Below are 12,501 nucleotides of genomic sequence, written 5' to 3'. Positions count from 1 at the left end.
CTAAAATTGCAAAAATTAAATTTATTTTCTAAACTTATAGGTATTCATGGGCTCATGAACAAAGCAAACCCTGCTGACTGCTGTGCAAGAAGAAGAGGAGACAAATCTACCAAATAACAAATTACTTTTTATTAGAAAAAAATTAAGGACAATCAGTGAAAAGGGCGAAAAAACTCGGGCTGTCCACAATCTCGGCACAGACTCTCTCTGCTAGACACGTTAGTGTGGACAGCACAGCACAGTGTCGAAGGTAGGCACCCATATCTATATATATTTTTTCCGTGTTTTAGATAACCAAGGGAGGGCATTAAGGTCATTTGGAAAGATAAAAGTCGTAAATCGTGATGATGGGCTTCTGTAGGCAGAAAGGCAGAAACCCCCAAGAGTATGAAGACTGGAGCCCCACGAATGCCCCATTAAGGGTCTGTCCACCTTTGACGGCGGAACCGGGGAAGACGTCTCTGCCCAATCTAGAAGTGGCAATTTCCGTAATTTCTATCAAATAATATGGACAATTAACCGATGGTCAGAGCCGTGAAGTTGGGGTTTTGGTTGTGAGAGAAGGTGGAGAAGCAACTACGAATTCAAATCTGACAGCTGTGAATCGTTCCAACGAAATGTTTGTATCGCAACTCGCAAGACAGCGAAAAAGTGGACCGTCCGTCCATCCTCCCCCCTTCCCTTCCCTTCCTCCGTTTCCTTTCCGTTTCCAATTCCATCCTTTTATTGGATTTTTTTTAGATTATTTTAGGTAAAAACTAGTTTGTTAATTAGGCGTTTTAATTTTGTGTACGAAAGCCAATAAACAACGAACGGTTTGCCTATTTAAACCCCCTTCCTACCCTCTTTCTCTTCCTGCGCTGCGCTTCTTTATCTTTAGTGTTGCTTCAACTCCTGTCCTTCTACGTTTTTCGTTTTCCCCACCTTTCTATTGTTTCCTTCTTGTTTTCTCTCCGCTTCTGCTCATTTCAAACTGGTATGGCTCTCATTTTCAAGTAAAAACAAGATTGGCTGTTCTGGCATTGTTCTTCGAGTATCCTTTGGAGCTTCCAGATTCTTATATCCGGAACTTTTGTTTCTCTGATCCTTGCAACTTAATTTTACAATAAGAAGAGTTTTTTTTTTTTTTTTTGTCTTTTGCCTGGAGCTTGAAAAAATTATGCTCCCGCGGTGATGCTTCTTCTGCTTTTGAATTTTGTTGCCCAAAGCTCGTAAATTTGCATCAAAAGTTTCAAGTTTGGGTTCAAATTTAGACTTGCGAAATTAGTTTTGTAATTGATGGTAGAAACAACACCATGTTGCCTTTGTTAATAATTCCTTTGGGAGCATAATTTTAAGTTGTCGTTTTTTTTAGGTTTTCGCACTCGGACCATGAATAAAAGTCATATCTTTTGTTTCCTTCGCTTTTATTTTTTCAGGGACTTTGGTTGGTACCGACTGAGGCTTGCAAAGTTGATATTTTGTTTTATTCATTTTTTCTCTCAAAAGTTTCGATCTTGGGGACCTATTGTGATTTCGCTTGTGAATAGACCAAGAGATGGAGACCAATGTGGTGAGGAAGGGGCCTCCACTGGATCCTTCAGAGTTCAGGCTTCAGGCCCACCACTCCTTCACCTTCGACCACCAGCTTTTGAGCTTGAAATATGGTCCTGCCCTCAAGACTCAGCCACCTAAGGTTTGAGTGATGACTCAACATGCTCATCTGATGTCTCCGGTCCCATGTTTACAAATGACCCTCTTCGACTTTTCTTCTTTCTCCCTCTCAAATCTTATTATTATATGCCAAAAGTTTGTGGAAAGTGGTCTATGAGTGGTGTTTGAATTTTCTGTTCTTTTTTTTTTTTTTCTCAAGTTTACTATTCTGTCATAAAGCGTATGATCTTTATATGAAGCCCCTACTTTTGATTTATTCACTATTATCGAACTCGGTGTCAATCATCGATGTACTAGTCTAGTTCTATCTGTTTTGGTGCTTCTATGTTACAGTTGGACTTGATCATTTTACAAATATTCCGTGGAAAAAAAACTCTGCGATTAATCTAATCTTAATAATATTCATGGATTCATATCCATCTAGCAGGTGCTAACCTCTGTTTGTTCTTTCCTGAAGCTTCTTAATTCAAGATGGAATTTGAGGACCCATACAGACAAGCTCAGAGACCCAAATATGATTGTCTTCTCTTTGGTAAGTCATTTTATCATTTCTGAATTTTGGTTGACGAAGTGGATGGCCTGCAAGGATGATTTTAATTCATGGTGGTTTTCTTACTTTTCAGACCTAGATGATACTCTTTATCCCTTGAGCTCTGGTTTAGCGATAGAATGCCGCAACAACATCCAAGGTAATACATGATGCTGAGTTCTGAGCTTATTACATTTCACTAAATTGTCGCTGTTTATAAATTTTCCTGGGTGCATTTCCAGATTATATGGTTCAAAAGCTTGGCATAGAGGAGTGCAAAGCTTCTGATATGTGTAATCTACTATACAAAAATTATGGCACGACAATGGCTGGTCTCAGGGTATGTCTTCGATTTTCCTCCTCCCAATTTAATTTTCTTTTTGTTATCAAACAATAATGTGCTAATAAAGTATCTCCATTTAATGGGTTCTATGTTTTGTCTTTCTTGCAGGCCATTGGCTATGATTTTGATTACGATGATTATCACAGGTGCCGATTTTCCCCTATTTTACCTTGTCTTTTTCAAAGAAAGGATTCCCCCTATTTTACCTTGTCTTTTTCGAAAAAACAAAGAATTTCCCCCGTTTTTCCTTGGCTTGCCCTGATTTTCTTTTGTTGTTGTATGTATTCTTTTGAAAAGGAATGTAACCTTGCTCTTTTCTGTTTTATAGTTTTGTTCACGGAAGATTACCTTATGAGAAACTAAAACCCGATCCTGTTCTAAGGAGTCTCTTACTAAGCTTGCCTATTCGTAAAGTTGTAAGATCTTCATCACTGAATTATAGTTAGTCTTGTATACTGCTTAGCTGCAACACTTCCTACTAATGGATATCTACTGTCTCTGCAAAATAGATATTCACAAACGCAGATAGGATCCATGCTGCCAAAGTTCTTAGCAGACTCGGGTTGGAGGACTGTTTTGAAGGGATTATATGCTTTGAGACCCTGAATCCTACACACAAGAATGCTGTCTCTGATGATGAGGATGATTCTGGGTTTGGCGGTTCAAAACCAACTACCACAGGCTCTGATCAATACTTCGACATTATTGGGCACTTTTCTCAGCCTAGTGCTGGATTGGAATTGCCAAAGACACCAGTTGTCTGCAAACCATCTGAAATTGCCATTGAAAGAGCACTCAAGATAGGAAACATCAATCCCCAGAGAACGGTAAGGCAATGAATTATTTATGAGTTATTGCATTGGGTTGGGGTTTTGAGGGGAGCAAGTTTCCTGTTATGTAAAACATGAAGGAAAAAGTAGGCTCCACATCATGAATTCTTTCACCAAAGTATTGTGCTGAATGTAAAACTGTAAATAACTAGACATTGCTCACATTCTTTCTTGTCCATTAAAAGAATGTGAGAATGATTATACTTTAAACAAAATATGCATATACTAATTGGATTAATTTCATCTTTCAGATGTTCTTTGACGATAGTGTTCGAAACATACAGTCGGGAAAACGTGTGGGTCTTCATACTGTGCTGGTGAGTCACTGGAAAATCTGTGGAATTTCTTTGATGCCTTGGTGGGCTATAAAGGGGCCATTCTGTTTCTGACCAAGCTGATTTTTAATGTGTATGATGCCAGGTGGGCACTTCTTACAGAACCAAGGGTTCTGATTTTGCATTAGAAAGCATTCACAACATCAGGGAAGCATTGCCGGAGCTCTGGGAAGCCGAAGAAAAGTCAGAGAAGGTCAGATATTCCGGCAAGGTTGCAATAGAGACATCTGTGACAGCTTAGGTGTAGAAAGAAAATATGTGTCCGGCGATGCGATGCTATATATCTACAATCTACATGTAATATCATCATCATTCAATAAATATAAATAAAAAAAATTAACCCCCAAAAAATTGCCTGTTTTGTGTTCATCATGCCCACATTTTCATAATTTTCATTATGGTGGTACATTACACGTAATAATGTTAAATTGTTGCCAGTCACCACCACCTACTGACCACCTCATATCACGTGGGTTTTGCCTGCCTTAGTCGGCTTAATAGCTTTGCTTTGCTCTCCGGTCGTTATCAAATGCGGTTCAGATATGGCACGATGAGGCTTTTCTGAATAAAACCCAGATGAGACGAGAGCCACAAGATAACAAGAGCGTAGTGCTTAGTACTAAATTGCTAATTTATTAGACAAAGAGAGAGAGTGATAGCAAAACAGATGACCAAATCAATCCCCCCACCCCACAATGTCCTACATATCATCGGAAGATGTTAATCCCATCCTAAATGTTGTCATCATGGGAAGATGTTCATCTCAATGAATGTTGTGGGGGCAATATTGTGGGGGGGACTGATTTGAACTCGCAAGACATGGAGCATCAGTCCATCTTTTTCAGGTAAAGATGGAAGTAAGCCCTGTTCATGTAACAATAATTAGATCTCCCTCTCGCATGTCATATGGTATGGACGATTAGGTTCCGATGGCTGAGCCAGGCTGTAGTGTGGGACTGGCATCACATATTCCCACTTCATTCATCCTTAAAACATTACACTGTTCATTGCTCAATTATTCCAAGGTAAGGATGACTTGTAATGGAGGTCCACATGACGCGGCAGTCTCCATCCCGCACATTGAATTGAGCGGCCCATTGCTAATTACGCATACACTTCTTCTTCAGCTTGGAAGTTGTAACCACACCCAACATTTATAAAACATTTAATTTTAAAAGTTGTAGTATAATTATAAAAAATAAATTTCAAATTAGATTTATGATATAAAATATTTTAAACTAAGAAATATGATAAAATTTTCATTTTTCATATTAAGAATTATATTTAAAATATAATATATATATATATATATATATATATATATATATATATGGTTAAGTCGTTCAATTTTGATCGGTTTATAAACGGCCAAAGTGAAACAGATCCAATTTGGTCTAATTGGGAAATTTTTGGATCAAAGCCAAATTAAAATACTAAAAAGCTTTATCAACTTGGGTCGAATTGATCAAGTTGGTCAATTTCATTAGTTTGATGAATAAACCTAATTGAAATTAATTACTGTTATTTTTATATTATAAAAATTATTAAAACTAGTATATATAAAATATGAATAGTTATTGATTATTTAAAAAGTTAGAAATATAAAACAATTGTATGCTCTTATGTGTTTCTATTGGGGTCATTTACTAGAACATAACTTATTGTTTTACATATTTAATTAAACCTACCTTATAGTTTTTATTTTACTAAAACATCCCATATATTTTATAACTTATTTACTTAATCAACCTTTCATTAAGGAGTGTTTGTTTTGCCATTAGGCTCATAATTTTTTATTCCAAAAATACGCTTAATATTTTTTGTACATAAAACAAAAATGACCTAATATAACTAGTAGAATAGTTGTTCAAATCTTAATAAGGGCAAAAATGGTATTTTTATTTTTATTTTCTTTTGATTAAATTTATTTAAATGAACATTAGGATCAATACTGTCATTTTGCACAATCATCTAATAGAAGATTGATTAAATCCATTGCAAATTATAGTAAATGACCATAAGGGATATTTTAGTAAATGACCCTTTCTATTATTTAGCTTTCACTTAATAAATCCCGTGCACTGCACGGGTCCTGTTAGTTAACATTAAAATATAGTTTTGCAACAAGGTTTCTCCTTCCCTTTCCCATGTAAATGCCATTACCATCCTCAAAAGCATGGTTTTTTAATTGTTATATATATATATATATATTTTGCCCTTTTTCGATTAAAACCTATTTAACCTGTTCACTGATCATTCCAGAATAGAACTTGAAAAGCTTGAATGTTGTCTCCTCTCTCTCTCTCTCTCTCTCTCTTTTATTCATCATATCTGGCATCTCGCCAGTTCACCATCTCTCTATCCCCTCGAATGGCCTCCTCCAATCTCTGTCCAGCCGACGAGCTCTTCTACAAGGGCCATCTTCTCCCTCTCCATCTCTCCCCCCGCCTCTCCATGGTTCGAACTCTCCTGCTAGCCCCGTCCAGCTCTTCGTCTTGCTCCGACTCCACTACCACCGCTTCTCGAGACTTGACCGGCAACTCCAATGACTCCAGCTCCTCTTTTTTCCGGTGATCTCGTCTTGTTGACCGAGTGTGACTCGTCGCGGCCGAGGAAGACGACTTTAAGCGTCTCAACCACAATTATCACCATCAGAGACCATAGATCAAGAAATCCAAGTACTTCTCTCTAGCGAGGTTCTCTTCTGTGTTCGCAAAGACAACAACAAGCATAGAGATCAAGAGAATGTATCGGGTCCTTCTTCTGTGAAGCGGATGAGCGCGTCGGCCAAGGACGTGATAAGGAAGTATTTGAAAAGGGTGAAACCTTTATACGAGAAGTTATCACAGAAACAGCGCAACAGAAGACGGCGGCGATGGTAACAGTGGCTTCGTTGAAGATGAGGACAGAGAAGTCCGGGAAAAACAGAGAAATCTCTGCTTCAAGTACGAGGAAAGAGAACAAGTGTATTCTCTCATTCATTCTCTGGAAACCTGAAATACTCACGAAGGAAAAAATGTGTTTCTAATTGCCCATCTTCGAAGTGGTTGTCGCCCAGTCATTCCGGTGTGCTTTGTCGAAGCAGTGTTTTTGGTGGTAACATCGTTGGAAGCATGCAGTATGCAGATTCGTCGTCAATGGAGGAGTTGGAGAGTGTGATTCAAGGAGCCATTACTCGCTGCAAGAACTCCTTGCTTCAGAAATCAGAACAAAACGCTGGTGAGTAATTAGATCTGAAAGTTAGTATTAATTTTGCTCAAAAAGAATGTATCTAAATCTCTTTTTAGTTTTTGTTCATTTTTAATCTCAAGAACTTAAAACCAGATGTCTCTTAGAAAAGAATGTATCTAAATCTCTTCTCTTATTAGGTGATGATTCCTAGGAGAAACCCATCTCGATTTTCTCTTGGTTTGGCTTGACAATTTAAGTTTACGGATCTCTTGGGCTCTGAATTTATTTGGCTTAATGGGTGTTCGACTTTTCTGACAATTTACGTGTACGGATTTATCGATGAGAATGGAAATGTTGACTATACCATTGAAGGTTCTTCGTTCATTTTAAAGGGGACTAGAGTGCATGAATTGAAGCAAAATTGGAGGAAGAAACAGAGAACGAGGATCGTAAGGTCTGAGAAGATGAAAAGTATTTTTCTCCCCTTATCCGAATAATTATTATAAGGATAATATAAGGATTAAAAAATATTATAACGTTCTTTTTGAACGCTAACAAAAAAAGTATGTTTGTGTACAGACCCCTTAGTACCAGGGGGTCTTTGTAAAAGAATACTCTCTTACCTTTCTTTATCATTTTCTTTTAACAGGACAGTAACTTAATTTCAATACGAATACCAAAGTTCAATACGAATACCAATTACAATTATTCATGGGCTGAGTTTGAATAGACTAAAGCCTGAAGCTTAGCCCATAAGTAATAGCTGAATTTTAACCAGAATAGAAAACAAGAAAAGTAGGCTCTTAAAAGGAGGAGGGTTGGATATACCGAATACGCATACCAGATGTTCAAATATTTATTGTAGGTATTATGATATTAATCACAAGCTCATCGAGATAACGAGATTTAGGTCAGGAATCAGGACATGCTAAATAGGGTTTAAAGTTTGGAGTTAGCAGAAACAAAGAACGCCGTGAACCAGATTTTAGGGATCGAAAGCACCTTATCTCAAATTCTCCTAATTAATATTTTTAAAATACTTTTAATATTTAATTTCTTATTATTGACAATTAGGGTCCCAAACTTCTAGGCCTTTTACTTTTCCATACGAGGCAGATCAATGTTGTATGATTTTAGTTAATTCCAATTCCCAATACCATTGTAGGTTGCAAATGAATCCAAATTCTATTCATTATTATTTGGATCGAAATGGGCTTTTATCAATGCACTTAGGTTCAGGAAGTTTAGAAAGATTTTAGACAATACAGTGGGATCAAGCATAGTGATTGGATAATCATTAATTGTAATTTTGGGGGCCTCATTACAATTATGACCTCAGTTTCTGTGCTTTTGGGACAGAGAACCAATAACTACAGTTTGGGCACCTAATTTCTGTTATTTTTTTGGGTGGAAGATCTCGTATCAGTTTACTATTATGACATGGTTTTTGAACCATCGTTGACTTAGACAGTCGGATTGTTCAATCTTGGGAAACGTCTATGCAATCGGTTCTGTTTTATCCCAAACCTGATCTTTGACAAAAACCATTAAATTGGTCAATGATCAGTTGATTCAGCACTCGGAATTTCCTGCTCACTCTCTACCCGCTATGTATTGGAATCACATATCTCTATTATGAATTGAGAGATGTGTGGCTGCAATCACGACAGATAGAGAATGGATAGGAAAAGTGAATAGGAAATCTAGGCTCTTGATTCAGGTGGTTAAACTGTAGACCTATTTAATGCTTTTGGCCATTTTTTATTTTAACTTTTTATTTTGATATTTTTGTTATAATAGGCCATCTATCCAAATTTAAGGATTGAACCATTGACCCAAAAACCAATGACTTAAACGGTTTTCGATTCTTGATGGTTTTTTAAAACATTGCACCATGATGCATACATATATTAACCAAAAAAACACAAAGCTTTTATTGAAAACATTAATCGTGTTTTATTTTTTATTTTTAATTTTTCAATAGAGACTCATTGAATTGTGGGTTTTTCATTTTCATAATATTGGATAAATAACAAGTTCTAGGGCTAAAGAGCGGTTTTGCTCCATGATTCAATATTTTATCCTTAAAATAAGGCTTGTACGGTTGTCTGACGTTGTGACCTAAGGAAGATATTATAAAGGTTTTTATAAATAAATAACTGTTTTCATAGCTCAGTTGGTTAGAGCATCTTAATGAAAGCATTATTATAACTTTGTTTTGTAATCAACTTGTTATGAGAGATTAATAAAATATTAAATATCGATATAATAAAAGAATTTCCATTGCCTTTCATTTTCTTTCCCTGTTTTTTGCTTCAAGCCAAATACAGCTTAAACGAATCATGGAATCAGATCCGATTCGATTCGATCCGTGTGGAGCCCTAATGAAAGACGATAGTCGATACATCATCTTAGAAAACAGCCCTTCTCTTTGAGAAGAGAGAGAGCGGGAGGAGGTCTTGGTGCTTAGTGTTCAAGTTCGACTACTAGCTACTCAAGGTCAGAATGGCCAAGCGTGAGCTTTCTAGCACGTTGAAGAACTTGAAGGTAAGACAGAGGGAAAAAATTAATTGTAGACTGATTTCTTTCTTTGCAAGTTCCTGGTGGAGATTTGGGTTGGTATTTCCTTGAAATTCAATTGGTATATTCTTTATTATTTCAGTTCATGCAAAGGGCAGCTCAAAAAGAGGAGAAATCTAAGAAAGAAGAAGAGCTCAAACCCAATAGTGACTTTGTTTCGCCTGGTTTTCAGAATAGAAAATGGTATTTCGTCTTAAGTTTCTTAGAAGAATTTGTCCGAGTTATACGGTTACCCCCCCTCCCCCCCAAATAATAAATAAATAAATGAATAAAAAGAAATTGGTTTATGAAGATATTTCTTAGTCGAATTACTGTTTAATTATCTTTGTAATGTTCGAGATGGAATGTAGCATATTTAATAATAAAAAAATTTAGCTGTATTCTTCACCATTGGGTCCATTTGAGACTCTTATATGTTTTAGGATATATAAATTCATAATCTTTGTTTGTTGAAATCGAGTTATGCTCTGATTTCAGATTAAGCCATTTTCTGAAACCATATAACCTGAACCGACAGCGTAAAAAAAAAAAAAAAGAACAGAGGAGACTTCAGTTTGCTCTTCTTCATTTTTTCACTAAGTAAAATAATTAAGGATATCTTTTATAACCAAGCAAGCGATTGGCATTCATCTATTAACTGTTCTCTATCATAAGTTATTCTGGCATTTTATAACCAAGGAAGATATCAGTATATTTCAATGTTTAACATATATAGTGCAAAAGAAATAAAATGAAGACATTGATATGAGTACAGATTCTCTTACAAAACTGTGGGAGGTTTATCCAAACTTGATAGTTAGTGGGAATAGTTGTGCAACATGTAGCTTCCTAGATGAAATAGTTAGTAGATGTTTGCTTGGGGTTGGAGGACCTAACAAGAAGATGAAGAAAATTAAGAAAGTTTGTAAGGGAAGTAAAGGGGGTCAAATATGAACCTCTGGCAATGTTGGGTAGTCAAATAAAGTTTTAGGTGGTGTTGAGTTGGGATAGAGTTCTCTGTTTGAGCTTTTGTTGATTGTTAGGGGGGTTTGGTGCTTTTGGTTGGAGTAGATTAATGTACAATGATCACAAGACTGGAGACTCCTATGTTGGAGATACAGGAGAAATTAAAGAGAGAAGAAAAAGTAGAGCGGGGCCTCATAGTCATCTTTATTCTTTGATGAATGCAGGGAGTAGGTTGAATTTATAACAATTTCTTCATGAACTTTTTATAGTCAGTCATTCACTCCAGCTGCAGATGCTATTCTTATGCTTGATGCCTTTGGGTTCAGCATCCTTTGAAAATTTGCTAGTATTTCTCTTGAATGTGACTTCAATTTTATTATATATATGGGCATGAGTCTTGTTTCACTTGTCTAGCTATTTCTTTATCTACAGCATAGTCATAATGGAAGGGGATCCCCATCCGGGGGCACTGAAAGGGCGAATGTCATTTCAAAGTTTTAATCCTTCCATTGATGTGAGTATCAAGATTAATCAACTTGAAACAATTCCAAAGACTGTTCACCACATTGCTTCCTCATGTCAAAGCCTTGTCTTCTCTCGGTACTTGGTAGAAAATGAATGAAGAGGCAGCAAGTCTTTGTCAACCAAAAGCATTTGCCACAAATTCTGGCAATCAAAATGGAGGAGCTTATCCCAGGTTGGTGATTTAGCATTGGATTCAAGTTTCAACATCTGTTGTAAACTTGTAATACCACTAGTGCTATACATGATGGTGGAACCTCAAATTTCAACATCTGTGAATAGTTCATTATTATGGAGTATCATGTTATTGTATTTCTGTGTAAAGAGGGTTTACCTTTTGAGGCAGTTTCTAGTATGGCTTCATGTAAGTGGTGCATACATTGATGTTTGGTTTTCTTTTCTACTTCTACAGAGAAAATGAGTCTTCAGCAACCATGACAGAGTCCTCAAATGTAGCTAGACCTGACAGTGATTGTGATGGAGATCATAAAAGAAAACAGCCAGATATAAAGACTGAATCACAATATCCTGGTGAATCACAAAGAAACATAATTAGTCTGGGTGATCAACGTCCATCACCAAGAAACAGTAAAGGCTCCTATAAGAAACAGAAGCATGAAAAGCTGGACTGGAGTGTTCTAAGACCACCAAAAGCTCAGAACAAGAGGGGATGAACAACATCAGGTGAATATTTTTCATTGTTGTGTGATTTTATTGTTCTATTTACTTTGAGCTTCTAATACATAGTTTAAAACCGTAGATGTGGTATGTAACTCGGTGCATCCTGCCAATAGTACTTCATTTTAACTTTATTATCTTTAACAAGTATTTTGAAAATTTTTAGTCAGGTTTTCCCCTATCTCTGTAGGATCAAGTTCTTTCATTCTGTTTCTGTTAGTTGTTTATAAATTCTTGCAGGATGACCTACAGAGTACAGATTACATGCATATTTGCTGATCCTAGACTTAAAAGTGGACTTAATTGGTGATTTTGAATACAAATCTTTTGTTGTGACCCAACCAAGGATAAGTACAGCGGTCAAACTGTGTTAAATGATGCATGTGGGTTAGGGATGTGAAAATTGTATGAATGCTTATAGTAACTAGCATATCGGATCCTAGCACTACCTCTTGTATCCTCTTGAAGAAAACTCAGCTAAAAAGTTCTGCCAGATCTTACCCATTGTCCAGTCATCATTCCGAGTCTCTTTGAGTTAGCTAAATGTGTCATATGTCACAGGCTGTTTTGTAGTTTTGCATGGGGCCAATTCTGTTAAAGCATGAGAGTTCCAATATTTCTTAGCAAACAGGCAACACTCCTTTGCTTTTCCCTCTTATTATTGTGGTGTTCTAATTTTTTTTTTTTTTTAAATATGTTAACTTTATTAATAAATTGAGGGTACATAAGAAGATGTACACAGAAATTACAACTCAAGAGTTAAGTAGGAAGAGAACTATCACTAAACAAGACATCCCTGTGAGCACCAGCTTTTACTAGACCATCCGCATCAGTGTTTAGCTCCCTAGGGATCCAACCCAGCTGTGCATTTAGGTTGAGAAGGATATCCCTTGCTTCAGTCAAAAAATGAGCTAG

At 36.5% G+C, this 12,501-nt stretch overlaps 2 protein-coding genes and 1 pseudogene across 4 annotated transcripts; all 3 read left to right on the top strand.

The window, feature by feature from the left end:
- Positions 1-536: 536 nt before the first annotated feature.
- On the top strand, positions 537-4,041 carry LOC148868705 (suppressor of disruption of TFIIS-like). Of its 2 annotated transcripts, none has more exons than XM_088968245.1 (9): positions 537-1,675; positions 2,111-2,185; positions 2,277-2,342; positions 2,425-2,522; positions 2,634-2,671; positions 2,854-2,941; positions 3,035-3,352; positions 3,607-3,672; positions 3,776-4,041. In XM_088968245.1, exons 2-9 carry the CDS (start codon positions 2,125-2,127, stop codon positions 3,929-3,931), a joined length of 891 nt encoding a protein of 296 aa, XP_088824371.1. In that variant the 5' UTR covers positions 537-1,675; positions 2,111-2,124; the 3' UTR covers positions 3,932-4,041. The 2 variants fall into 2 exon arrangements, with proteins under 2 accessions (XP_088824371.1, XP_088824370.1); XM_088968244.1 differs by having other exon boundaries at positions 777-976.
- A 1,932-nt stretch (positions 4,042-5,973) lies between these two features.
- LOC148868704 (putative membrane-associated kinase regulator 1) lies at positions 5,974-7,082 on the top strand (annotated as a pseudogene).
- On the top strand, positions 6,773-12,244 carry LOC148868703 (uncharacterized). Of its 2 annotated transcripts, XM_088973444.1 has the most exons (8): positions 6,773-6,909; positions 7,059-7,332; positions 9,182-9,408; positions 9,524-9,624; positions 10,819-10,900; positions 10,998-11,083; positions 11,321-11,592; positions 11,827-12,244. In XM_088973444.1, the coding sequence occupies exons 3-7, from the start codon at positions 9,367-9,369 to the stop codon at positions 11,580-11,582; spliced, it is 573 nt and encodes a 190-aa protein (XP_088829570.1). In that variant the 5' UTR covers positions 6,773-6,909; positions 7,059-7,332; positions 9,182-9,366; the 3' UTR covers positions 11,583-11,592; positions 11,827-12,244. The 2 variants fall into 2 exon arrangements, with proteins under 2 accessions (XP_088829570.1, XP_088829569.1); XM_088973443.1 differs by having other exon boundaries at positions 11,321-12,244.
- The last annotated feature ends 257 nt before the right edge of the window (positions 12,245-12,501 follow it).

Source organism: Nelumbo lutea, chromosome 2, assembly GCF_056320005.1.
Source record: "Nelumbo lutea isolate HS-2025 chromosome 2, American lotus-T2T, whole genome shotgun sequence".
Taxonomy (NCBI): domain Eukaryota; kingdom Viridiplantae; phylum Streptophyta; class Magnoliopsida; order Proteales; family Nelumbonaceae; genus Nelumbo; species Nelumbo lutea.
This window is presented reverse-complemented; position numbering and strand designations above follow the sequence as displayed.

Excerpts from the sequence above, each read along its gene's own strand:
- LOC148868705 (XM_088968245.1), top strand. The coding sequence starts at position 2,125 with ATGGAATTTGAGGACCCATACAGACAAGCTCAGAGACCCAAATATGAT. Across the intron at positions 2,186-2,276 it reads ATATGATTGTCTTCTCTTTG|ACCTAGATGATACTCTTTAT; the intron begins GTAAGTCATTTT and ends CTTACTTTTCAG. Across the intron at positions 2,343-2,424 it reads ATGCCGCAACAACATCCAAG|ATTATATGGTTCAAAAGCTT; the intron begins GTAATACATGAT and ends GTGCATTTCCAG.
- LOC148868703 (XM_088973444.1), top strand. The coding sequence starts at position 9,367 with ATGGCCAAGCGTGAGCTTTCTAGCACGTTGAAGAACTTGAAG. Across the intron at positions 9,625-10,818 it reads GGTTTTCAGAATAGAAAATG|CATAGTCATAATGGAAGGGG; the intron begins GTATTTCGTCTT and ends CTTTATCTACAG. Across the intron at positions 11,084-11,320 it reads AATGGAGGAGCTTATCCCAG|AGAAAATGAGTCTTCAGCAA; the intron begins GTTGGTGATTTA and ends CTACTTCTACAG.